General features: G+C 39.2%; 1 protein-coding gene across 6 annotated transcripts in view; it reads right to left on the bottom strand.

The window, feature by feature from the left end:
- Positions 1-27,701, bottom strand: part of MAP4 (microtubule associated protein 4) — a 194,235-nt gene that overhangs the window by 53,514 nt on the left and 113,020 nt on the right. For all 6 annotated transcript variants that reach the window (XM_039228076.1, XM_039228075.1, XM_039228074.1 and 3 more), the window contains 5 exons: positions 13,408-13,530; positions 6,388-6,501; positions 3,781-3,915; positions 2,096-3,238; positions 1,304-1,426 (listed from right to left, as the gene is read on the bottom strand). In XM_039228076.1, coding sequence (XP_039084007.1) covers positions 1,304-1,426; positions 2,096-3,238; positions 3,781-3,915; positions 6,388-6,501; positions 13,408-13,530 — 1,638 coding nt within the window. The remainder of the gene's footprint in view (positions 1-1,303; positions 1,427-2,095; positions 3,239-3,780; positions 3,916-6,387; positions 6,502-13,407; positions 13,531-27,701) is intronic.

Here is a 27,701-nt window from a genome sequence, read left to right as displayed (position 1 = left end):
GATATACATAATGCCCAGGAGGGTTAAATTAAAACAACAAAGATAAGCACTCTTGGAAAGGTTTCAGAAAATCAACTGGTCCCACACCTCCTGTCTCTAGGTCAATGCACTATGGATTCAAGACCCTGGGAAGAGACCCACTAAGAGCAGGTCTGGGACTTTTGTCAAGTCAACCCCATGAAATGACTTCAGAGACATGAAAATATACTTAAATAGCACTTTTACTCTTCTTTTACTCTCCAAAGTCCTCCAAATCCTACCTTTTATTAAATACCTCAGGTCAATTACTGCTTCTCTCAAAAACGTGCAAGGCTTTAGTACTCCACAACATCTGTAACATTTAATTTGGTAATTAACCAGCAGCTATTTAGTGCTATTTTATTTGATTATTATATAAAACTTTGGTTTCAGAGTTCATGCCTAGGAACTTTTCCTCACCATCCAGGCTATAATATAACAACACAAGGGCAAGGGCCCAAACTTAAATATCTATATGCCTTAGCATGGTGTATTTTGTACACAATAAGGACTTGATAAATCTTTATTGCTATGGTGAGTCACTAAAACAACATTTAAAAAAAAATCAAACTTTATTTAGCTCCTTCTTGGGGCTAGACAGTATGCAAGCACTAGAGATTCTCAGTGAAATAAGTTAGGGTCCCTGCCCTCAAGCTCCCCTTCTAATCATAGTCACAGAAAAGTAAGCAGAGAATAACTGACGTTGATAATCATATACACATGCTTTTGGCTTACATCAAAAACCTGTAATCTTAAAGTTTGCTGAATGATCAAACTCCAAGTTCGAAAGCATCTTGGAGCAGTGACTCTCAAAGTTTAATGTACATAAGAATTATCTGGAGAACCTGTTATAATGCATATTATGATTCTGAAGGTCTGAAGTGGAAGCCAAGATGATACATTGCTAACAGGCTCCCAAGCAATGCAGATGCTACTGGGCCATGAAACAGACAGGTTTACAGAACATCTGACCAATGCACTCCTCTTATAGCTGAATAAAGAGAGACACGGGAAAGTTAAATAACCTGTCCAAGATTACATAATACAGCACAGCGAAGTGCTGAACTGAGTTAAAATTTAGGTGTCCTTAGTTGATGTAGAGGTAATTTAAAAATATGTAAGATTTTCTTTCTGCCTAAACAAGACCAAATCTGTCTAAAACAGAGAACAGACTTCCTAAACAATACTACTGATCGCCATAAACCAGGGACAACATCCACCATCACCAGCCCATCGCTCCCAATTAAAGTGGTTTCAAAGAGTCCACTTTGTTACCCTAACTTACCTGAGCTCTCTGAAGACAGGTCAGAAGGCTGACTAGTGACAGGTGTCTTTTGTTCTTGTTTCTCTAAAACAGAATCCTCATCTGTTGGCACACTGTACTTCGGGCCCACAGCTGTGACTGGTTCTGGATTCAACAGTAAAAACCATGCAAGTTTTAGAGCAGCACGATTTCAGCTACCTTTCCACCTTTCAGAAACCGGAATCTGGAATGGTTTTTGAGGAATGAGGGATGCTCCTCAGAGAGCAGCAGAGAAATGGAGTGGAAGCTTCATGGTGAAGTTAGGAAAGTTTTTGTTTTGTTTTAAATGGGAAAATATTAGATATTCTTATGTTGGTGGAAATGAGCCAATGGAGACGGACAAAGATAGTGAGACGCAAGAAAGGAAAGAATGAGCAAGGCAGCAGCTTAAGTAGGTGAGAGGAGATGGGATGTAGTGCAGCGTGGAGACTGGCCTCACCTAGAGGTAGGTATGGTAGGTATGGTTCACTTACAGTAACAGGAGGGGGGCAGAGACTGTGGCGACAGCCCACAAGTAGACAGATGAGGTAGTAGAGTTTGTGAAGGTTCTCTTTTGTGGCTTAAATCAACAAGACAAACAGATCAGCAGAGACATAAGGAGAAAGGTGTTAGAAACTGGAGAAGGTGAGAAAGAACGGTCTAGGGGAGCAGGAATGTGTGTAGACTTGTAAATAGAGTGTTGAGTGTCTATATTTTATCTGGCACATGTGTCCTTCACCTTTCTGGAGAGTACACGCTGGTAGACAGAAATACTGAGAAAACATAAACCCATACCTGGTGAAACAACAAAAGTTGATGACTGCCCCTCATCCCGGAGAGATTTTAACTGCGCCTCCTCATGTACTTCTTCCTGTGTCTGCGCAATCTCCATGTCCTTAACTGGAACAGCTGCCACCTCCGTTTCTGAGGGTGGTACAACATTCTTGGCTGGACTCACATTGTTGGCCAGGGTGACCTCTGTCCCAGCGGGCAGAGCCATATCCTTAGCCACGGCTGTCTCTATTTCTGGAGGCTGAGGCACATCCTTGATCAGGGTTACTTCTGTTTCTGGGGGCACAGCCACGTTCTTGTCCAGGGCCATCTCTGTTTCTAGAGGTGAAGCCAGGTCCTTGCCCAAGGCCACGTCTATTTCTTGGGGTAGAACTGTATCCTTGCCCAGGGCCATCTCTGTTTCTGGGGATGGAGCCATGTCTTTCACTGGGGCCTTTTCTGTATCTGGATGTGGAGCCATATCCTTGGCTGGGGCCACTTCCGTTTCTGGGAGCAGTGCCTCATCCTTGGTCAAGATAACTTTGGTTTCTGGGGGCAGTGCCATATCCCCAGTCAGGGCCACCTCTTTTTCTGAGGACAGGGCTGCTTCCTTGGCTGAGGCTATTTCTGTGGGTGATACAATGTCCTTAGCTAGTGCCACTTCTATTTCTGAGAGTGATTCCACACCCTTGGCTGGGGTCATCTGTCTATCTGTGGGTGCTACCATGCCCTCATCTGGGGACAAATCCATTTTTATAGGTGGTGTCCTCTCTGTTTCTTTGAATGGTATTGCATCCTTAGCTGGGGCCACCTCTGTTTCTGTGGGCAGTACCATGTCCTCAGCTAAATATATATCTGTTTCTGTGGACAAAACAACATCCTCCACTGGGGCTTCTTCTGTTTCTTTGGGTAGTACCGTGTCCTTGACTAGGACCATATCTGATTCCATGGTCTTAGCCAGTGTCATATCTGATTTGGTAGAAGGTTCCATGTCTTTAGCCAATGCCACCTCTGTTTCTGTGGCTGGTGCCATGTCCTTGGCTGGGGACATCTCTGTTTCTCTAGATGGTGTCATGTCATCAGCCTTCAGTCCCATCATGATTTCCATTGCTTCTGTTGGTGCCCTCTCTTCTGCTCCCATCTTCACTTCTACCTCTTTGGCTGGCTCTAAGGAAAGTAAGTTGGAAATTTAGGACCCATCATCATCTGCTTGTAGGTCTACATTCAAAACTTACTTTCTGAGAGCATAGGAATATCCAGATTTTCATGACCACAACACCCTAAACATAACTAATAAGCTGTCTAACTAATGTATTTGTGCCTACTCTTTGAAAGTCCCAATATTTCAAAGACTAGGATACTGAGAGAATAAACAGTGGAAGAGGAAAAGGAAAGGAAAAACACAGGTTTAAAAATAACACAGGTACACAGTTATTTTAAGAATGGGAACCTGTGGAACATCCAGAAAAAAACCCTCAGAGTTCCAAGTCTGCACTGAACTGAAAAGGGATTTTCTCAGCCCACTAACCCCAAGTGCTATATTTCAACTTCACCTTCATTTCTCCAGCTGTGAAACCAGTAATTGAAGGAATAAAAGCATCTGTGATAGTTCTGAACTTTTTATCTATACTGCTGTCCACCCATGATTTACATGGACTATGATACTGTAACCGATAAGTGACCTTTAAAGAAGAGTTCTAATAATTTACCTGCCATGGGCTGCAGAGGCTGTGTCGTGGCCATCGGGGAAATGAAGGATTCTGGGTGTGGAGAGTTTGGGGCTTCCACAGGCCACCCCTGAGGCACAACATTTGCAGGAGCGAATGTGTCACAGGGAAACAGACCTAATGTTGAAACACAAACGCACAGATTGCTGAAACTGGGTCAACAATGAGGGGAAAAAGGCATCTGATATTTAAAATCAGCTTTATGTAGTACCATAATGACACGTACCTAGACACCAGTGAAAAACAAAGAAAGTTATAAAGAAAAACTGTTAACGATCTTCAGGTTTTGGGCGAATTGTTAACTGGCTGTCACGTCATTAATCAGCATTGTTTGGCAGCCTCCTACAGTGTATTGCAAAAAGTCAAAACACCAGAGACTGAGCGCTAGCACTAGTATCACAACTGAAATAATGTATAATAAAGAGACTGTGAGTCTTGATTTCCTCATCTGTAAAATGAAATCAATACCTCCCTCTGCAACATAACAGGACAGTTTTGTGAAAATGTTTTGTAAATTATTAAGAACTAGGACAGATGTAAAAGGATTATAATTATGCTGTCCATCATCAGACAATAGAGGATTTAATATCACATGGTCCTTACCATCAGGAGTATTACGATTTAGCTAGAGAGGCAAGACAGACATGTATCACGTGCTGTGTAGTATGAGCTAAGTGCGCTAAGAGTTTAAAAACAATTAATGAGGACCAGAATAGCCACAGAAGGCTTCAGAGGAGAAGCAAGAGCAGGAAAAGAAGAGAGAGAGTAGTCAATTTCAAAGATGGAGAATGCTGAGCCAAGAAAAGTATGAAGACTCCAACAAGGCAAGAATGTTTCGGAGACTATGCAATTAGTTGGATTCAACTAGATTCTGCATATCAGAGAGGGAAAACAGGATTAAGACCAACAATGGAAGAAGGATCTGGAAAGCCAGAGAAATTTAGATTTGAAGTTGGGGGGAAGGGTGTCTTAAGGTCTTAATGAAAATGACATGGTGAATACAGAACAGGGCCTTGGTGGCAAAGGCAGCAGGCATGTTTGGAATGAATTTAAAAGGGAGCAGCAGTCCTACCGAGGTGGTCTAGGTGTCTAGTGACAGAGGCTTACACAGGGTGGCCAGGGGGTGTGTGTGGCAGGGGAGCAGTGGGAGCATAAAGGAACAGAAGAAAGATGCTGTAAAATAAAGAAGCTAAGGGTGCCTGAGTGACTCAGTTGGTTGATTTTGGCTCAGGTCATCATCTTACAGTTCATGGGATCAAGCCCCGCATAGGGCTCTGTACTGACAGCACGGAACCTGCCTGGGATTTTCCCTCTCTCACTCTGCCCCTCCCCTGCTTGTGCTCACTCTCTCCAAATGAATGGATAAACTTTAAAAAAAAAAAAAGTGTTTTCTTTTTACATTTAAAAAAAGGAAGAAAGAAAGAAGCAAATGAGACTAAATGGCTCACTAGCTGGTGAGCTGACCAGAGTCAAAGCCACAATCAAAGTATTAAGAGATGACATGGATAGCATCAACGTCAACTCACTTAACATCCTTCCTCCTAGAGATCTTCAGTCCAAACAAAAGCATAAATGCAACATATTATTAACCAGGATCTTAACAAATACAAAATTATAAGCATCACTGGAAGTGGGACTTACTGGTGATAAGGCACCGAAGGAAACCAGAATGTTACCCCAAAATATGCCTCTTTGACATAAAAATTATTTTGAGCTGAAGGCAATGCAGGAAACTGGCCCCCCCATCCCCCCTTTCTGCCTAAAGGTAAGATATAAATTCTCCTCTTCCTGGAGACAGACTCTTGTCAGTCCAGAGAGGGCACCAGAGGGATCGGACAAGCAAACCTTATTCCATTACTTCCCTCCCATGCATTTTCTTCCCACAGCTTGCCACTCCTGGAAGCCTAAAACTGCTTTCCTTTGTCCTGTCCTTTCTCTACCAATTTACTGTTCTTCACCGAAGATGCTATATAAATCAAAATTCTAAGCTACCACTTTTAATTACTTTATCTCGTGTGATGGCTGCTGGGTGTGTTGACAAACTGTCTCCTGTTAGTCTTGTTTGTTAACAAGTCTCAGCAGAATACCTAAGATGGGAAGAAGTTTCCCCTCCCCCACAGTATCCTGGCCACATTCATATTAGAATTGAAACAACAAAACCAGGAATAAGGATACTACTAATTGAGATCTAAGATCTGTTTAATGTTACCATGTACCAGATGCTGTAAGAAGCGCTTCTACAAGATTTTATTTAATTATCACCCCATCTTTAAGGAATGAACTAGTGTTGGCCCCATTTTATAAAGAAATCAAAGTTTAGAGAGGACATAACTTGCCCAAGGCAATTAAGTGGTAAAGGTGCAGACTGGAGACAGAATCTGGCCCTATGATTTCATAGTCAAGATCCCATAAGAGGATATGAGCAGCCGAACTGTGAACTCTCTCCTGTGACGAATCTAGAAAGAGCCTTGTTACAGCCAGAGCCAATAAACATGACTGCCTAGTGGTTAACTTCAAAGGTGATATGTAAAAGGCCACATTAATTGTTTGGAGGTAAGCAATCGATCCAGTTGAAGAAGTCATACATACTGTAACTGTCTTGCAGGGAATCATTTTGTTCTGTAAATGCTGAAGCATTGGCTGTTCCACTGGGGAGATAGAGAAAATCTTCCAGGCCGTCATCATGGTGCATCTTGAAGGGATCTGGAATAAAGAAGGAATTTAAAACTCATTCCCAGTGAGTACAACTAAAATGATTAACATTCCTTACTAGCCTCTGATGAGTATTGATTGACTACATGCGTGTTATCAATATAAGTGAAATAAGTTGAGATAATACGTGACTGAACATGGAGGAGAATCACAAATCCCTCTGTTACAAGTTAAGAGCATGTAGAAATAAGTCAGGCAGAGAAGGACAAATATCATATGTTTGCACGTATAGGAGGATTAGGAGGAACTTAACGGAGGACCATGGGGGAGAAGAAGGGGGTAAATAGTGGGGGAAAGGGGGAGAGGCAAACCATGAGAGACTCTTGAATGCTGACAAAAACTGAGGACTGATGGATGTGCGGGGGGAGAGGGGGAGATGGGCACGGAGAGGGTCACTTGTGGAGATGAGCACTGGGTATTATATGGAAACCAACTTGACAATAAACTATTTGTAAAAAAAAAAAAAAAAAAAAAACAAGTTAAGAGCATGTAATCTCATATTCTCTATGATTTGATTATCTGAATCAACCAGCAAATAACAAACTAAAAGCACAACAAATGGTCACTTCTGTAACATGCTAAGGGGTGAAATTACAGATATAATTAAACTTTCAATATGTATTTAGACATTCACTTTAGGGTATTAAGGGGAAAAAAAAAGGAAGCCAGATAAGTAAATAAGACATTTCCACCTCATGTGGACATCATGAAGAAAACTACTTTTCAAAACCTGTCTGAGACAAGGGGAACAGCTGGCATCTTAAGAAGAGAAATAAGCTCCAAAACCAGGAGTTGCCATAAATAAAGTCACTCAAAACATCAGGAAAATTCTGTGCCTTATCAGATGAAAAAAAGAACAAAGCCAGTCGGGCTGAGCAAGAATTTGGTTCTAAGAAGTCCATCACAAAATTTAGCACACATCTGAATCACCCCTGCAAGCTTAAAGAAACACTGATTGCTGGGCCCTAAGAATCTGCATTTCTTCTTCTTCTTCTTTTTGTTTTTTATTTACTGTTTTATTTATTTCTGAGAGAGAGAGAGAGAGAGAGCGCGCGAGCGCACGAGCAGGGGAGAGTCAGAGAGAGGGAGATTTAGAATCTGACTGAGCCACCCAGGCGCCCCATTCCTTGATAGACTCTTAAGGTGCTTCAATTGTAGAGGCAGCTGTAAAAACCTAGGCCTTGGGAGAATGTTCATTCCTGTAGCTCTGAGGCAGCTGAACCACCCTCTTACAGTAAAGGATGTCAGGAGCAGGGGAGACCATGGCACTGGGAAGTATGAACAAGCAGAAAGCAAACTGAGAAACTGCTGGACATAGAAGGGGTCCCAGTGCTGCTTCTCCAGAAGAGCGGGGGGAGCTGGGATATGACAGAGATTCTAACCATTCACTTTTCCCAGGATCACTTGGTTTGAGATGACTACTGCTTGCTCTGTTCCTCATGCTTCCACTGAAGGAAAACAGAAAGTTTAAACCATCAAGAGAGTAACTGCTGTGTGGTTTGCACATTAGAATGGGAGACTGCTAACCTTGCATGTAAAAATGAATGGTTTCTACAAAGTTCTGTCATTTTTTTATTACCTTTTTACTGGGTGCCTCTAATACGGCAGACTTTTGTGTGCTCTAAAAATCCAGAGATGTATAAGGTCAGGGTTGAGAACATTTAGCAGAGGGACATTTTAGTTCAAGTCAAGGAGGATCTTTCCTTGATAAATATTTAAGCTGAAAACTAAAGAACTAAATAAGCGGTTAGAGGGAGGAATACCTTTTCTCTATTTGCATTCCCTCCCTCAGTGATCTCATCGAATCTCAGAATTTAAAATTCTGTGTAGAAATTAATGACACTCAAATTTGTACCTCGAGCCATCTAGACATCACCCCTTATTTCTTGACTTTCATATCAAATTGCCAACTCTTAATGTATAAAATAAAGCCAAAAAATGTAGTATGTTTCTGAAACCACCCCTCATACAATCTTCTCATCTCTAATGGCATTCTATCATTTCAGTCAAAAACATTGGAGGCATCCTTGACTTCTTTCTTACAAATTTGATTCATAAGAAAATCCAACTGGCCTGACCTTTGACATGTTCCCCAGAACCTATTTTTTTCCCTACCTCCACTGATTAGAGTGTCTGACAGGTTGTAGTCAAGGCATTGGCCAAGGCTGTGATCATCAGGAGACTTGATCGGGGCTGGAGAACCTGCCTATACAATGACTTACTCACAAGGATATTGACTAGAAGCCTCGGTTCCTCCCCTTTGTGGGCCTCTCCATAGCAGCTGGCTATTCCCAGTATAGTAAACCTAGAACGACCAAGATGGAAGCCACAGTGTCCTTTATAACCTAATCATAGAAATGATATACCATTATTTCTGCCATCTATTCTACTGGTCACACAGATCAAGCCTAGTACAAAGGGAAGTTGCTACTTAAAAGTGTGAATACCAGGAGATGGGGATCATTGGAACCATCACTGGGGGTTAACTACCACACTTTCAGGACATTATACTTTTTTGGGTTTTCCTCAACATCAAAACTGGACATTTTGTTGAAGTTCCCCTTGCTGGTTCCTCTTCTTCCTGACTTGAATTAGTAATTAAAAACTACTCACAAGAAAATCCCTGGCTAAGATGGCTTCACTGTTGAATTCAACCAAACATTTAATGAAAAATTAAAACCAATTCTTCATAAACTCTTCCAAAGATAAAACTGAAGAGGCGAACACTTCCTAACTTGCTCTATGGTTTGTATTACCATAGAATGGTATTACCCTGATATTACTCTGATACTAAAACTAGACAAAGACATCAGAATGAAACTACAGATCAATATCTCTTCTATATATGGATGCTAAGATGTTTGATAGGTTTATGAATATGCCAGCAAATAAGATGAATTATACACTGTGATCAAATGGGATTAATCCCAGGAATGCAAGATTAGTTTAACATTCCATGGAAAGAGCCTAAGTGTCCATCAACTGATGAGTAGATCAAGAAGATGTGGTTTATCTATATTATGGAATACTTCATGGCAATGAGATATATTGAAATCTGGCCATGTGTAGCAACATGGATGGACCTTGAGGGTGTTATGCTGAGCGAAATAAGTCAGGCAGAGAAGGACAAATACCATGTTTGCACATATAGGATGATTAGGAGGAACTTAACAGAGGACCATGGAGGAGAAGAAGGGGAGAAAGAGTAGGGGAGAGGGAGAGAGGCAAACCATGAGAGACTCTTGAATGCTGAGAACAAACTGAGGACTGATGGGTGTGGGAGGGAAGGGGGGAGATGGGCATGGAGGATGGCACTTGTGGGGATGAGCACTGGATGTTATATGGAAACCAACTTGACAATAAACTATTTGTAAAAAAAAAGATTAGTTTAACATTTAAAAACCAATTAATATAATACATACATAGAATAAAAAATGAAATTACATGGGGGCACCTGGATAGCTCACTCAGGTTCAGCATCTGAATCTTGGTTTCAGCTCAGGTCATGATCTCAGTTCGTGGGATTGAGCCCCATGCTGGGCAATGCACTGACAGCACAGAGCCTGCTTGAGATTCTCTTTCTCCCTCCCTCCCTCTCTCTCTTTCTCTCTGTCCCTCCCCTGCTTACTCTTTCTGTCTCAAAAAAATAAATTTAAGATAATAATAAACTCATTTCAATAGGTGTAGAAAAATCACTTGACAAAACCCAACACCCTTTTGTGATAAATCAAACACTTGAGAAATTAGAAATAGAAGGCATTTTCCTTAATCTAATAAATGGCATCTATAAAACGCCCACCTCTGACACCATACTTAATGGCAAAAGACTAGATGCTTTCCTTCTAAGACCAGTAGCAAGGATGTCTGCTCTTACCACTTCTAGTTATCATGTACTAAAGATTCTAGCCAGGACAATTAAGCCAAAAAAAGAAATAAAAGCCATCCAGACTGGAAATGAGGAACTAAAACTGTATTTGTAAGTGACATGATCTTACATATGGAAAATCCTAAGGAATCCACCAAAAATCTACTAGAACTAATGAGTTCAGCAAGGCTGGAAAATACAAGATCAATATACAAAAATCACTTGTGTATCTATATCCTTCCAATGAACAATCTGAAAATGAAATTAAGAAAATTCCACTAATAGCATCAAAAAGAATAAAATATTAGGAAAAATTTTATGAAAGAAGTATAAAATTTATACTCTACTACAAAATATTGGTGAAAGGAGTGAGATATAAATAAATGGAAAAACATTCTATGTTTATGGATTTGAAGAGAGTATCATTAAGAAGGCAAAAGTCCTCAATTTGATCTACAGATTCAATGTAATTCCTATCAGAATCCCAGCTGATTTCTTTATAGAAATTGACAAGCTGATTCTAAAATTCATATGAAATTGCAAGGACCCAGAATAGCCAAAATAATCATCAGAAATAAAGTAGGAAAATCTACACTTCCCAACTGCAAAACTTACCATAAAGCAACAGTAATCATGACAGCATAGTACTGGCTTAAGAACAGACATAAAGATCAATAGAATAGAATTAAGAGTTGATAAAAGCATGTATCTATGGTTAAGAGATGTCAACAAGAATACCAAGGGCATTCAATGGGGAAAGAATAGTCTTTTCAAAAACTGGAAATGGGACAACTGGATATCCACATGCAAAATAATGAATTTGGACCTCTACCTCTCACTATATACAAAATCAATTTACAGTGGACCAAAGGCCTTAATACAAGAGCTAAAAATATAAAAATCTAGAGGAAAACATAAGGATAAATGTTCATGACCTCAGATTTGGCAATGGGTTCCTAGGTATGACACCAAAGTATGAGCAACAAAAGAAAAACTAGATAAATTGGACTTCTTCAAAATCAAAAATTTTTATGCATCAAAGGACACAACAAAAATACAAACCAATTAAAAATGGGACGGGGCGCCTGGGTGGCTCATCTGGTTAAGCATCTGACTTTGGCTCAGGTCATGATCTCATGGCTTTTGAGTTTGAGCCCCACATAGGGCTCTGTGCTGACAGCTCAGAGTCTAGAGCCTGCTTTGGATTCTGCGTCTCCCTCTTTCTGCCCCTTGCCTGATTGTGCTCTCTTTCTCTCTCTCAAAAATAAACTTGAAAAAAATTTTTTTAATAGGACAAAGGATTTCTGTAAGGAAGACATACAAATAGCCAATAAACACATGAAAAGTTAAAAAGATAACATCAGCCAATACAGAAATGCAAATAAAAATCATAGTAAGATACCATTTCATACCAACTAGGTTAGCTATGATTTTTGAAAAAGGAAAACAAGCATTTTTAAGGATGTGGAGGAATTATAAGCCTAATCCACTACTGGTGGGAATATTAAATGGTACAGGTGCTTTGGAAAACAGTTGGGCAAATTCCTCAAATAAATAAACACTAAGTTATCATATGATCAGCAATTTCAATCTAGGTATACCCTCTCAAGAGAAATGTAAGTATATGTCTACTACACAAAAACCTTTTTAAAACAGCATTACAGACAACAGTAAAGAAAAAAGAAAGCAAACACCCTATATGTTTATCAATTGATGAAGAGATAAACAAAATATAGTATATCCACACAATGCAGTATTATGAGGCCCTCTGAAAGAATGAAGTACTGATCCATGCCACAAAACACATGATCCTTGAACACTTGTTAAGTGAAAAAGCTAGTCACAAAAGACCATATATGATTGCATTTCCACAAAATGTCCAGAATAGATAAATTTAGAGAGACAGAAAGAGATAAGTGGTTGCTTAGGGCTGGAATGGATAAGGAGATAGGGAAGCGATATTTAAAGAATACAGGGTTTCTTTTTGAGATAATACTAAAAATCCACTGAACTGTACATTTTAAATGGATGAATTGTATGGTAGGTATGTGAATTATATCTCAAGAAAGCTGTTTGTAAAAATTACCATGTATCTAGGATAGCCAGTAATTGGAAAATAGCATAGAACATCAAGTACTAGATCATTTGGAACCAGTCATAGTGCCTTATGAATTAGATGGCAAAAAAGAAGCCATATCTAAGTGCAAACTAGAAAAGAGCTCTCAACCTGGCATGGTGGCCCTGATGCTACTATTCTGAGGTCCTTCTGCAATCCATTCTTGCCACCATTTCCAGCTCTAGACAACTACACATAAGCTTTCTGTCTCTACAGATTAATTTGATTTTATAGAAATGAAGTATGAGGGGCGCCTGGGTGGCTCAGTCCATTAAGTGTCTGACTCTTGATTTTGGCTCAGGTCATTACCTCATGGTCTGTGAGTTCTAGCACCACTGGGTTCTGCACTGACAGCGTGGAGCCTGCTTGAGATTCCCTCTCCCCTCCCCCTCTCTGTCCCTCCCCTGCTCATGTGCTCCCTCTCCTACTCAAAATAAATAAATAAACTTAAAAAAAACAAAAAAACAAATGGGGTATGAGTCCTAGTTTTCCCCTTTGTCAAATGAGGATCACATATACTTGGCAGAGTTAAGTAAGAAACACAGAAAATACATATGGAAAGGCTCTAGCACTATATCTGGCACAACACAGATATTCACCAAACAATGCTATTATTACTGTAGTAATTCCTTCTGGAAGAATTGGGTTCTAAGCTACTACTGACCATCTGAATATGAATGTCAGTTAAGTTACTCAGAACAGGCTTTGAAAGAGAGACGTCTAGAGGGATGTGTGCCTCAGAAGAATGGATCAAGAGGAGAAAGCGTCAACTAAATTTTCAGGGTAAATGAGTACACTTTGGCTGTGCCTCACAAGCTATATTTAGGCTAAAGAGTTTTCTGTGAGCAATGGCTTTACATTATTCATGTTTATGTCACTGCTCACACTGAGCAGCCACAGGCAAGCCTGCACTTACCGGCCTGGGGAGGATTCACCAGCTGATCAGGTTCGAAGCAGAAGTTTGTATTTTCTGGCCAGTTCTGGATGTTCTGATATCCTTGGAAGGTCATTTTCTCGTCAAGGAATTGAGTTGGAGACCCTTCAAACAGAAACATGAATCAAAAGTTATAAAGGTACTACTGTCTTCCCCTCTACTAGAACTGAGTTTCTATAAGCATTATAGCTAGTACAACAGGACAAAATCATACCTTGCTAGTGCATTTGAAGACAATTTTTTTTCCTATTATTAAAACAGATAATTAAGGTGCTGGAAGCATAGGTTGTTATATGAGGTTAAAAACGCCATAGGATGACTTCTGGTTATGATACATGAAAGGTTAGTGATTTTCATCCACAAAAGAACAAGTATAAAATTGGGACAAAACTAGGATGCCTCTCTCTCTCTCAAAATAAACTTTAAAAAACAATTACTTGATTTCAAGTTACTTTTACAAATGTATAATAACCAAGTCAGTGTGGTACAGACTACACATTAGATTAATGGAGTGCAACAGAATTCAGAAAGAAACCCAAGTAAGTTATGGACGACTATTTTTTAACAGAGATGCTAAAGTAATTCAACAGGGAAAGGATAATTTTTTCAGCCAATGACAGTTGGTCACTTACCTCACCCCATATGCAAAATCTAACTCCAAATAGAGTAAAACCTAAATGTAAACATGTAAAACTAAAATGTGTAGAAGAAAACATAGGAGAAAAATCTCTGTGACCCTGGATTAGGCAAAGATTTCTAAACATGTCATCAGAGGCTGGATCCAATTTCCTAATTTCCATTAGGAAAAAAACTAATGGACATCATGGAAATTTAAAATTTTGCTTTTCAAGGGTGGCTGGGTGGCTCAGTCGGTTAAGCATCTGACTTCAGCTCAGGTCATGATCTCGCGGTCCAAGAGTTTGGACCCCACATCAGGCTCTGTGCCGACAGCTCAGAGGCAGGAGCCTGCTTCAGATTCTGTGACTCCCTCTCTTCTCTGCCTCTCCCCTGCTCACACTCTCTCTCTCTCTCTCTCAAAAATAAGTAAACATTAAGAATAATGTTTAAACTTCTGCTTTTCAAAGATACCATTAAGAAAATAAAAAGAGAAGCCACAGACTGTGAAAATATTTGTAAATGATGAACCTGATAAAGGACCTGTATGCAGAAGAGATCAAAAATCTCTTACAACATAATCTACATTAGCTAAGTTTTAATAAGAGAGAAACAAGTTCATTTATCACTTTAAAAACTTAATATATTTATAAGTAACTTAAATATTGGTACATACTATGTATTCAAAATTGTGTTTAGCATTTAATATGGGGGAAAAAGCTACTTCACTCTTTTTGCTTAGTTTTGTTTATACTTGCAATGAACAATGTATAAATTTTTTCTTTTATTTCCCTTACACTTTGTTTGCTCTGATCATATTTATTAAAATGTTATTCTTTGTAAAGTCTAATGATAAAAAATTAAGACTTGGGAAAAAATCTCTTATACACAGTTATAAGACAAGTAACTCAATTTTAAATGGGAAAAAGATTTCAACAGACATTTTCATCAAAGAAAATACGCAAATGGATAATTTGCACATGAGAAGAAGCTCATCATCATTAGTCAATAGGGAAATGCAAATTGCAGTCACTATGAGATGCCACTACACTACAGAACCGCTAAATCAAAAAGACTGATGATACCAGGAATTTTGTGAGGATATAGAGAAAAAGGAAGCTTCTTTCATTCCTGTAGGGAATGTTAAATTCTTTAAATAAATACTTTAGAAAATGGTCTGGGGGTGCCTGGGTGGCTCAGTCACTTGGGCATCTGACTTTGGCTCAGGTCATGATCTTGCTGTTAGAAGTTCAAGCCCCACCTCAGGCTCTGTGTTGACTGCTAGGAGCCTGGAGCTTGTTTTGGATTCTGTGCCTCCTGCTCTCTCTGCCCCTTCCCTGCTCACACTCTGTCTCTCAGAAATGAATAAACATTTTAAAAAATTGTTTTTTTTTTTTTAAAGAAAATAGTCTGATGGTTTCCTTTTCTTTTTATTAACAGCTTAATTGAGATATAAATTTGCCCTTAAAAATTTTTTTAAGGTTTATTTATTTTGAGAGAGATAGAGAGCATGAGCGGGGTTGGTCAGAGAGAGAGAGAGAGAGAGAGAGAGAGAGAGAATCCCAAGCAGGCTCCACACTATCTGCACAGAGCCCAACACAGGGCTTGAACTCACAAACTGTGAGATCATGACCTGAGCAGAAGTCAAGAGTCGGACGCTTACCTAAGTCACCCAGGCACCACTGAATTTACCCTGTAGAATCCAGTGGGTTCTACTATATTCACTGAGTTATACAACTACCACCACTAACTTAACATTTTTATTACTCCAAAATCTTATACCCATTTCCCTTTCCCACTTTCCCCCTGCCCCTAGCAATCATTAATCTACTTTCTGTTTCTGTGGATTTGCCTCTTCTTGATACATCATATAAATGTAATCTTACAACATGCAGCCTTTTGTGACTGGCTTATTTCACTTAGCACACTGTTTCCAAGGTTCATCTGTGTTGTGGAATGTTTCAGAACTTCACAGCTTTGTACGGCCAAATAATACTCCATTGTATGAATATACTGTAGTTTACCTATTCATCTGTTGACATTTGATTGTTTCCATTTTTTTGGCTATTATAAATAATGCTATGAACGTTTAGGTACAGGTTTTTGTGCGGGCTATGCTTTCAATTCTACAGAATTTCTGGGTTATACAGTAACTCTTATGCTAATTATGCATATGCAAATCTCTCTAAAAAATAAACATTAAGAAAAAGAAATGTCTTTTCAAACCATTTACCCACTTTTTAATGGAGTTATTTGAGTGTTTGAATTATTATTGAGATGCAAGATTCAATTTCTTAAGTTCAAGCATAGTTAACATGCAGTGTTATATTAGCTTCAGGTGTACAATACAATGATTAAACAATTCCATACATTACTCGGTGCTCATCACAGTAAGTGTACTTTTAATCACCCTCCCCTATTTCACCCATCGCCTTACCCACCTTTCTGTTCTCTGTATTTAAGAGTGTGCTTCTTGTTTCTTTTTTTCCTTTGTTGTTTCCTAAATTCCACATATGAGTGAAATCATATTGTATTTCTCTTTCTCTGATTTATTACATTTAGCATTCTACCCTTGAGATCCAGCCAAGATTTATTTTCTTGAGGATGTCCCTTAGCACAAAAAATGTTTAATTTTGATGAAGTCCAATTTTTCTTTTTGAAGATTTTAAGTAATCTCTACACCCAACGTAGGACCTGAACTTACAACACCAAGATCAAGAGTCACATGCTCCTCTGACTGAGCCAGCCAAGTGCCTGGACAAAGTCCAATTTATCTGCTTTTCTTTTGCCACTTGTACTTTGGAGCCCTAAGTACTAATCCAAGGTCATAAAGATCTATGCATAGGTTTTCTTGTAGGAGAGTTATAGTTTTACTTCTCATTTTTAGGTCTCCGATCCACTTTGAGTTATTTTTATGTGATGTCAGAGGTTAGGGGTCCCAACTTCATTCTTCTGCACACAGATATCCAGTTTTCCTGGCTCCATTTGTTGAAAAGACTATAGCAGTCCCCCCTTATTGGTGGAGGATATGCTCCAAGAGCCCCCCCCACCAAGTATCTCCAGAAACTGCAGTCTGACCCATATATATATATATATATATATATATATATATATATATATATATAAATATAAAAAATATATACATACACATACACTATGTTTTTTCCTATTCAGACATACCTATGATAAGGTTTAATTTATAAACTGGGCACACTAAAAGATTAACAACAATAATAATGAAATAGAATAATTGTAGCAATATAGTATAAACAAAGTTATAGGAATGTGGTGTCTCTACGAAAATATTTTGGTGTACTATATACACCCTTCCTGTGATGATATCAGATGACAAAATGCCCATGTGATGAGATGAAATAAGGTGAATGATGTAGGCACTGTGACGTAGTGTTAGGCTACTGCTCACCTGATCTGTCAGGAGGACCATCTGCTTCCATAGAGCTGCTAAACCATGGGTTACTGAAACCATGGAAAGCAAAACCACGGATAATGGGGTACAAATGTGATCTTGCCCCCTGATTTATTTAGCATCCTTGTTGGAAAATGTAAGAATTTATTTCTAGACTTTGACAGTTTCTTAAAATGTTAGACACACACTTAACACATGACCCAGCACTTTCCATTCTGGGTATCTACCCAAGAGAAATGAAAACACATATCTATAAAAAAACTAATTTATTAATGTTGACACCTGCATTATTCATAATAGCTAAAAATCAGAAACCCGATGTTCATCAACTGGTGAATAGAGAAACAAAATATGGTGCATATATACAATGGAATATTATGTGGCTATATAAATGGGAATGATTTAATGATACATACTACAATATGGATGAGTCTTAAAAGCATTGTGATCTGTGAGAAAAAGCAAGACACAGAGGCTATATATTTTATGATTCTGTTTACATGAATCTTCTACAAAAGGTACAACTATAAAGGCAGGAAGTAAAATAGTGGTTGCCTAGACTGTATGTTAGAATGGGAATTGAGTGGGGCGCCTGGGTGGCTCAGTCGGTTGGGTGTCCGACTTCGGCTCAGGTCATGATCTCACTGTTCATGGGTTCGAGCCCCGTGTCAGGCTCTGTGCTGACAGCCAGCTCAGAGCCTGGAGGCTGTTTCAGATTCTGTGTCTCCCTCTCTCTCTGACCCTCCCCTGCTCATGCTGTCTCTCTCTCTCTCTCAGAAATAAATAAAACATTAAAAAAAAAATTAAAAAAAAAAAAGAATGGGAATTGAGCATAAACGGGCCCAAGGGAGTAACAAGGGTGATAAAAATATTCTAAAAATGGATTAGGGTAACTTTAATATATACTTCCTTGTTAGGGGTATGAACTTTTGTTGAGATGGGCATAAAAGTCAATGAGAAGGAAGTTTTGAAAGGCTGAGTAGCCACAGTACCAAAGTTTAAAGTTTCCCTACTGTCTTGCTTCTGGAAAACAAACTAGGACCTAAGGAAGACATGGCTGCAAGGAGAAGGCTCAGCTACAGGGTACTTAGAGCCAGTTCTATGCCTGCTAAAACACCAACTGCTAACCTCAAGGCAAACTTGAAGTGGAAGTGGGAGGATGCCTCTTTAATTAGTAGCCAACTCATTAGGCTGCTTCTAGGTGCAAATGTTCCCCTTCAAGGTGGCCCTTCATTTTCATGTTTCATATAATCATTTAAATCTGATTTCACCTACACGAAGTGCTTTGGGGGAAAAGGAGAGAAGAATAAAACAAACACATTTAATCTAAATTTGCATTTTCTTTTTTTTTAAGCTTATTTATTTTGGGGTGGGGGAGAGGGAAGAGGTGGGGGAAGAGAGGGAGAGAAGGAGGGAGGGAGAGAGAGAGAGAGAGAGAGAGAGAGAATGAATGAGTAGGGGAAGAAGTAGAGAGAGAGGGAGAGAAAGAATTCCAGGCAAACTCGTCACTGTTAGGGCAGAGTCTGGGGACCAATCTCAAAAACCGTGAGATCAAGACCCACGCCAAAACCAAGAGTAGGACACTTAACCAACTGAACCACCCAGGAGCCCCTCAATTTGCATTTTCTAAAATGGTCCTTTAGGAACATCTCTTGAGAGGATCTTGGCTATCTGAAGATTTTTTTTCTATAAATGTTTTTACTCAAGCATAATAAATCTGTGGACTTTAACTGATTTCCTATGCCTAAAAAAATGGGAGGTGGATAATACACTGAAGTTTTAAATAAGATACGTAATTATCATTTTCTAACTAAAACTCTTCTTACATAAATAAAACACCTAATCCCTAAGAAACTCATCTGCTGGAAGGAGAGTTAACACAGTAAATGGCAAACCCTCCCAGGTTCTGTGTGTCAACCAGAGCCTCTAGCAGGAGTGGTTTCTCTCTGGAGGTTATGGGCACTGACTTGCACACAACTAAGAAACTTCTTCTGCTCTAAGTTATAAGAAAAGAGGACTTCAATCACTCTTCAAAACAGATAGATTTTTCCCCAAAATTTAAGCAATGTTTGCCACAGTGTCTTTTTTTTTATCAAATAAGTATCTTTTTTATTTATTTTTTTAAAATGTTCTTTCTTTTCTTTTTTTTTTTTTTTTTTTTACAAATAGCTTATTGTCAAATTAGTTTCTCTCTCTCTCTTTTTTTTTTTTTTTTTTACAAAGTTTATTGTCAAAACAGTGTCTTTTTAACATGGAAACTGATCATAATCATCTTTCATCAGGGATGGCTTACAATGGGCAATATAGAGATATTCCACACATAGCTATTCCCAAGGTCAACTCTCACTAAATGACAAAAGCAAATGTCTCATCTTATGGTACAATTTGCGGCCAGGTAGAAGAGAAAATTTTAGCAATACAGTTCAGATATGGAGTCTACTACCAGCAGCGACAACACCCTGTACTGTAACGTGGTCCTGTAAATTCATGCCCAAGCATCTCCAGAGCTTTGAACACATCACCTGTTTCCTTCAAGCACCTCCTCGTCCTTTTGATCTCTCCGCTTGTATGCTTTCTCTTTTCTGCCCCTCCTTTAGCTTTAAGAGAGCCAACTTTAAATGGCATTTCAACACAAGGAAATTCTGCAGAGCTGACTGTAGTCAAATTGGGTTAGTTGTATGGTTTAATTTTCTGTAATTTCCTGTAATACCTAATATGTATTCATCACTATTTCAGCAGACTTATAGGTCCAATTTTATAGAGACCACATACTTGTTTTTACACAGGGCTGGAGAAGTGGAGAAAATATTCAGCAGAGCCAAATATGAGTTGAGGCCATGGGTAAGAATGGGTAAGTAAGGAGCACGCCAATTTGAATAGAAAAAGCTTTCTGAGGACTACAGTTCTTCACAGAGAGCTGCTAGAGAATAGCTAGGACATCAAAGGCCAAAAAGAGTAAACCCCAAGATTTACCTGCCTGTATCCCTCCTAAAGGGGAACCTCCATATTTCCTTCCAGATGGGCCCGGTGCAGCAGTCCGTCATGGCATTTTTGCTTTACTGACCAAAGGGGTACACTTGGGACTCATTCAACCAGGCCAAAAGTCCTCTGGAGAAATCTGCTATACAGACCTGACATTTGGATCTAGAGCCCCAATGACATACCTAGGCCACCAGTGGCTCACTTTCCCACTTTGAAGGCCCACTTTCCCACTTTGAAAGAGTCTGCTTGAGAATGAAGCTCTTCAAAGAGAGGGCAGGGGAGAAAGGCAGAGCGTGAGGGAGGGAGGGAGGGAAGCAGAGATAGAACCAGGGGAGAAGAGAAAAGCAAGAGAGAGACTTATGAGCCAAGTAGGATTCTAAAAGCCTTAGGTGTTAAAAAAAAAAAAAAAATAGCTGTAGGCAGCCAACAGACATATAAATGTACAGTCCCTAGTTCTTAGAATAGAAGATAAATTGAGGAAATGTCTAAAAACTTAAGAAATATACAATTTGCCTACAACAGAAATCTTCAGATTTCTTCATAGGACAGAAAAGAAATCTAAACCAGAAAGCAGAAAGGAAGAAAACTGGACTGGAAATGAGGAGATCCAGGCTCTAACCCTGGCTACCACTTCACTCTGGGCATGACTTCAAGACCTGTAGAGCCACAGACTACTCTACTAACCTAGAGTTTTAAAAAAATGTTGTGATACACAATTTTTATTTTATTTTTGAAAATATAATTTATTGTCAAATTGGTTTCCATACAACACCCAGTGCTCATCCCAACAAGTGCCCTCCTCAATGCCCATCACCCACTTTCCCCTCTCCCCCACCTCCATCAACCCTGTTTGTTCTCAGTATTTAAGAGTCTCTTGTGGTTTGTCTCCCTCCCTCTCTGCAACTTGTTTTCCCCCTTCCCCTCCCCCATGATCTTCTGTCAAGTTTCTTAAGATCCACATATGAGTGAAAACATATGGTATCTCTCTTTCTCTGACTGACTTATTTCACTTAGCATAATACCCTCCAGTTCCATCCACACTGCTGCAAATGGCCAGATTTCATTCTTTCTCACTGCCAAGTAGTATTCCATTGTATCTATCAACCACATGTTCTTTATCCATTCGTCAGTTGATGGACATTTAGGCTCTTTCCATGATTTGGCTATTGTTGAAAGTGCTGCTATGAACATTGGGGTACATGTGCCCCTATGCATCAGCACTCCTGTATCCCTTGGGTAAATTCCCAATGCTATTGCTGGGTCATAGGGCAGTTCTATTTTTAATTTTTTGAGGAGCCTCCATACTGTTTTCCAGAGTGGCAGCAGCACCAACAGTGTAAGACGGTTTCCGTTTTTCCACATCCTCACCAGCATCTATAGGCTCCTGATTTGTTCATTTTAGCGACTCTGACCAGCATGAGATGGTATCTTGGTGTGGTTTCGATTTGTATTTCACTGATGATAAGTGATGTTGAACATCATTTCATGGATGCACAATTTTTAAAATGCATTTTAACTCTAAATTCTGAGACCTCTGACTTATCCAACCATCTTTATATCCCTCAAAAATCTAGTAAAATATAATTTACATATAAGTACTCAGAAGTTACTGGGTAAATGGAAGTACTTGGACATTTGTTAAGCCAAAAAGATTATAATAAAAAAAAAAAAACCCACAGTGCCCTTGGGGAGGTTCTAGAGTGGCATATGGAGGAGGGAAGAAGGTGGCAAATATTCTAATACACTTCTTAAAATTAATAAAAATATAAATAATACATTTTCATGGATTAACTGATTTTATTTCTCACATCATAAAAGCACAAGTATAACAACAGAGCTCCATTCTGGATTATTAAGGAGAAATTAACCAGAAAACGATAGGAGAAAACAGTTTTCTGATGCTCTGAGGTTGAAGCTAAGAATCACTCTGTAACTGACTCCATAGTACTATAAGCAACAGTCTCAAACCCTGGTCATTGGCTACTTTCCAGAAAAAATTTTCCTCCCCCCTCCTTATTTATTATTAAATCTTTTAATAAATCTATAACAGAATTTAAACGACAGAAAGGGAAAGCAGGAGGGAGGAAGACAGAACAAACAAGTAAGCAAGCAAAGGAATGGGCAACACCAGAAATATTTGAATTCCTGACCCTACTTTGACCAAAAGCTTAAATGTAGAAATTTGGGACAGCTTTTTTGTCTCTCTTGGTTTTAGTAATGACCTCTAAGGATATTTATTCACTTCTAGAATTACGATAATAATAAAAAAAAAGATGCTATCAATAATTTTATACTCCATAGAACTTCCTTCTTTGAATTGCTTCCTGAATTAGAGAAGATGCACCCACCATCTACTATTTCAAAGCTCATAAAGGCAATTTGTTTAGAGCTTCAACATGACAAATGCTTCTCCCAGAATAAGGCAAATGTTGGATGCTAATCTGTCACTCTTTCTCATCCACTGAAATGAACCGATGGCAGGGCTATTTCCCACTAGTTCAACAGGGAAGTCACATTCTGACAGGCTAGCCCATCCTGGCCACTGCCGAAGCCCACGCTTCTCCTACCCCACCCTGTGCCTGTGCTCATCACATCAACCTCTGCCCGCTGCTGGACTCCAAGAGCTGTGACTCAGGTCTCCAGTTCCACACAGGTTCTCTCATAATTTTAATGCTTGGTCTCCTCCTCTTAGCAATTTCAACCTTCATTGTTCCTAGGGACTAAACAATTTAGTCCCTGAACACATATTTCCTTATTAGTCTAACTTTTTTTTTTTTTACTTTTTAAATACTTAAACCTTTAAGTATTCTATGTTCATCATTTTAAAAATTCATTAATCTTTTTGCTGCAATCCATTAATATTTTTTTAAAATAAAGACTATGCTTCTATTATTTTATTTCTTCAAAAGGCCTAGCTCACTGTATGCCACAGAAGAGCATTCTATAAATAAGCTATCAAAATTATCATAAGCTCCTTATTCTGGACTGGATTATTTACATCAGTAAATTCACACCATACACAAAATTGCTTAGAAAGTGATTTATATTTAGTATGAAAAAGCTAAGAAATCCCAGAAGATTTTAAACAATAGCCTATCATATCTAAAATAAATTTTAGAAGACTAGTGATTCTGCTTGTATTTCTTACCTTTTGGTTAAAAAACACCCCACAATTTAATTTTTTTAAATTATTCAAGTATAGTTGACATCAATGTTTATTAGTTTCAGGTGCACACATACTGATTTGACAATTCCACACGTTACTCACTGATCATCACAGTAAGTGTAGTAACCATCTACTGCCATGTTATTACAACTATTGTTTACTATATTCTCTATGCTGTACTTTTCATCTCTGTGACTTATTTAAATTTTAATGTTGTATTTATTTTTGAGAGGGAGAGAATGAGGGAGGAGCAGAGAGAGACAGAGTCACAGAATCCAAAGCAGGCTCCAGGCTCTGACCTGTCAGCAAAGAGCCTGACGTGGGGCCTGAATTGGTGAACCGGGAGATCATGACCTGAGCTGAAGTGGGATGCCCAATGGAGCCACCCAGGTGCCTCAATATACCTGGAAGTTTGTACCTCTTAATCCCATTCACCTATTTTGCCCTGCCCCCACCCACTTACCCTCTGGCAGCCACCAGTTTGTTCTCTGTACTTAAGAGTCTGCTTATTTGTTTTGTTTTTTAGATTCCACATGCAAGTGGAATCATATGGTAATTTGTATTTTCCTGACTTACTTCACTTAGTATAATACCCTCTAGATCCATCCATGTTGTCATAAACGGCAAGTATGGTGTCTAAATGAGGTGTCTCTTGATCATAGGGGGGCCCTCAAATGTGGAGTGAGGATTAGGTGGAAGCCAACAGCATAGGAGGTGAAAGAATCCACCTGAGGCAGAACAAAAGAGATAGAAGTTTACTGACTACACCTCAAGGGAGAAGTGGGCAGGGCAGAGGAGCTTTTCTTTGTTCTTTTTGTTGTTGTTGTTCTTTTTTATGGCCGAGTAACACTGTTTTACACACGCACGCATGCGCGCACACACACACACACACACACACATGCCCCACATCTTCTTTATCCGTTCATCTATCAATGGACATCTGAGTTACTAACATATCTTGGCTATTGTAAATAATGCGGCAATAAACATAGGAATACATATATCCTTTCAAATGAGTGTTTTTGTTTTCTATGGGCAAATACTCAGTAGTGGAATAACTGGATCTATTTCTATTTTTAATCTTCTGAGGAGCCTCCATACTGTTTTCCACGGTGGCTGTACAAGCATTCGTTTTTCTCCACATCCTAGCCAACACTTGTTGTTTCTTGTCTTTCTTCTAGAGGTTGCTTTTAGGCAATAGACTTGAGCAATGAAAACTTGAGCAAGGCAAAAAGACCCATGGCCACGACACTAAGCTGATTGCAAACAGGCTCATTAAGCAACCTACCTGGAAATAGCCATAGGCTCTAATTGACCAGTTACAACCAGGCATAATTCCTAAGATTACCAAAAAAGGGAAACTTCCTGAGGTCTCCATCTCCACCCTATAACTGTGGCCCCTCACCATCACCTCCTGGCAGACATCTGGTCAGAATGCCTCATGTTATTAATACTAGTCATTCTAACTGGTATGAAGTGATACTTCATTGTGGTAAAAACAAAACATCTCAATGTTTTTATTTTTAAGATTTTATTTTTAGGTAATCTCTATACTCATTTTGGGGCTTGAACTCACTACTAGGCGATCAAGAGTCACAAGCTCTACTAAGCCAGCCAGGCACCCCTAAAACCCGTAATTTTCAATCAGAGATGTGAATACATTTTCTTCAGACATTCTGGGGAAGAAACCTGCATCTCTGGTTTTAAGATGCGGAAGGCACTGGTTACCTTCCTATAGTGAGGCGGCAGCACAGCCTAGAGCGGCTCTCTCTCGGGAGAGATGTTGAGAAAAGCCAGCCTCCAGCCAACAGTATGATTAATGAGCAAATCTGACGGAGGCTCACTCCCACATCTTGACTCAATGTTACTGACCTAGATTTCCTTCTTAAAACTCCACAGCAAAAGCTGGCAAACTCCCTGCTTTTTCTTTCCCCCAGCAAAACTGCAATCAACTCAGAGAATCTATTTCAGTAAAAAAATGAAAGATGAAATTTTAAACAAGAAGCAATTTACATAATGCAATGGAAACAACACTAGACACCTTGGTTCTCCTATACATGATTCTAAAATGGGAAAAGATACAGGCCAGTTTCTACTGTGAAATTAGATCATTTAATAGTAAAGGCAACTGGTTAGTACTAAAAGTGCCAACTAATCAAGCAGTAATATCTATGTATCAAAGCCAGAATAATTCTATCAGATAAGATCCATTCTAAGTGTAAGACAGACCAATAGATTTTAATATAACAGAATACAAAACATGAACTGATAAGGCTTTTAAGAAACTACTTGTCAATTTTTATAACCTTTTTAATTTTTTTAAATGTTTTTATTTATGTGTGTGAGAGAGAGAGACAACATGAGCAGGGGAGGGTCAGAGAGACAGGGATAATACAGAATCTGAAGCAGGCTCCAGGCTCTGAGCTAGCTGTCAGCACAGAGCCTGACGTGGGGCTCAAACCCATGAACTGTGAGATCATGACCTGATTAAGCGAAGTGGGACGCTTAACTGACTGAGCCACCCAGGCACCCCTTTATAACTTTTTAAAAAAGTTTTTATTTATTATTTCTGAGAGAGAGAGAGAGAGAGAGAGAGAGAACACAGAATCCGAGGCAGGCTCCAGGCTCTGAGCTGTCAGCAGAGCCTGAGGAAGGGCTCAAACTCACAAGCCATGAGATCATGACCCGAGCCAAATTTGTACGCTTAACCAACTGGGCCACCCAGGCACCCCTGTAACTTTTTTAAAATTTATTTTGAGATGGGGAGGGGCAGAGGAAAGGAGAGAGAGAATCCCAAGCAGGCTTCATGCTGCAAAGATCACGATGCAGGGCTCGATTCCAGGAACCATGAGATCATGACCTGAGTCGAAATCAAGAGTTGGATGCCTAACCAACTGAGCCACCCATATGTCCCTGTCAAGTTTTAATGTCAAATCAAAGAATATCCAGTTACCTGAAAAGGAACTGTCAAAATACTCCTCTTAACTACATATATGAGACAGATTTTCTTCATATTCTTCAACTCAAACAACATATTGTGACAGGCTGAATGCAGAGGCAGCTATGAAAATCCAGTTGTCTTCTATTAAACCAGACAATAAAGACATTTAGAAAAATGTAAAAAAACAGTCCTTTCAACTACTCTTTTTTGAAACTACACTTATTAAAATTATTAATGTTAACATATAAAGATTTAGAATTATTTTGAACTAATAAATATTTTTAAAGGCCTCTCAGTTTTATTTTTTATTCTTTCTTTGTTTATTTCTTAAATTTTTTTAATGTTTGATTTATTTCTGAGAGAGAGAGAGAGAGAGAGAGAGAGAGAGAGAGAGAGAGAGAGAGACAGGGAGATACAGAATCTGAAGCATGCTCCAGGCTCTGAGCTGGCTGTCAGCACAGAGCCTGACACGGGGCTCGAACCCTTGAATCGTGAGATCATGACCTGAGCCAAAGTTGGACACTTAACCAACTGAGCCACCCAGGCGCCCCTTTTTATTTTATTTTTTAATGTTTATTTATTTTTGAGAGAGAGAAGAGTGTGAGCAGGGGTGTGGCAGAAAGGCAGGGAGACACAGAATCTGAAACAGGCTCCAGGCTCTGAGCTGTCAGCACAGAGCCCAATGTGGGGCTCGAACCCATGAACTGTGAGATCATGACCTGAGCCAAAGTCAGATGCTTAACTGACTAAGCCACCCAGGCGTCCCATAGTCTCTCAGTTTTAATATCTAATTTGATAATATTGATTGATATGACCCATATAAAAAACAGCTCTTTGGGATCTTTAATAATTTTGTGAACATACAAGTGACAATGAGCTGCACATATTTAAAGTGTACAGTCTGGCAAATTTCAACATATGCATGCTGTAACAAGAGAGTCAACATATTCATCACCCTGAAGTTTTCTACTTTTTTTTTTCCCTCTTTCTTCTCTTCTTAAGTAGGCTCCAAGCCCAGTATGGAGCCCAATGTGGGGCTTGCACAACCCTGAGATCATGACCTGAGACAAGATGGAGAGTTGGACGCTTACCCAACTAAGCCACCCAGGTGCCTCATAGTTCCTACTTTTGAAGCATGAAGCTGT

This window comes from Hyaena hyaena, unplaced genomic scaffold (genome assembly GCF_003009895.1).
Source record: "Hyaena hyaena isolate Hyena2069 unplaced genomic scaffold, ASM300989v1 scaffold_30, whole genome shotgun sequence".
Lineage (NCBI taxonomy): Eukaryota > Metazoa > Chordata > Mammalia > Carnivora > Hyaenidae > Hyaena > Hyaena hyaena.
The sequence above is the reverse complement of the archived record's forward strand: the minus strand, read 5'-3'. Positions and strand labels throughout refer to the sequence as shown.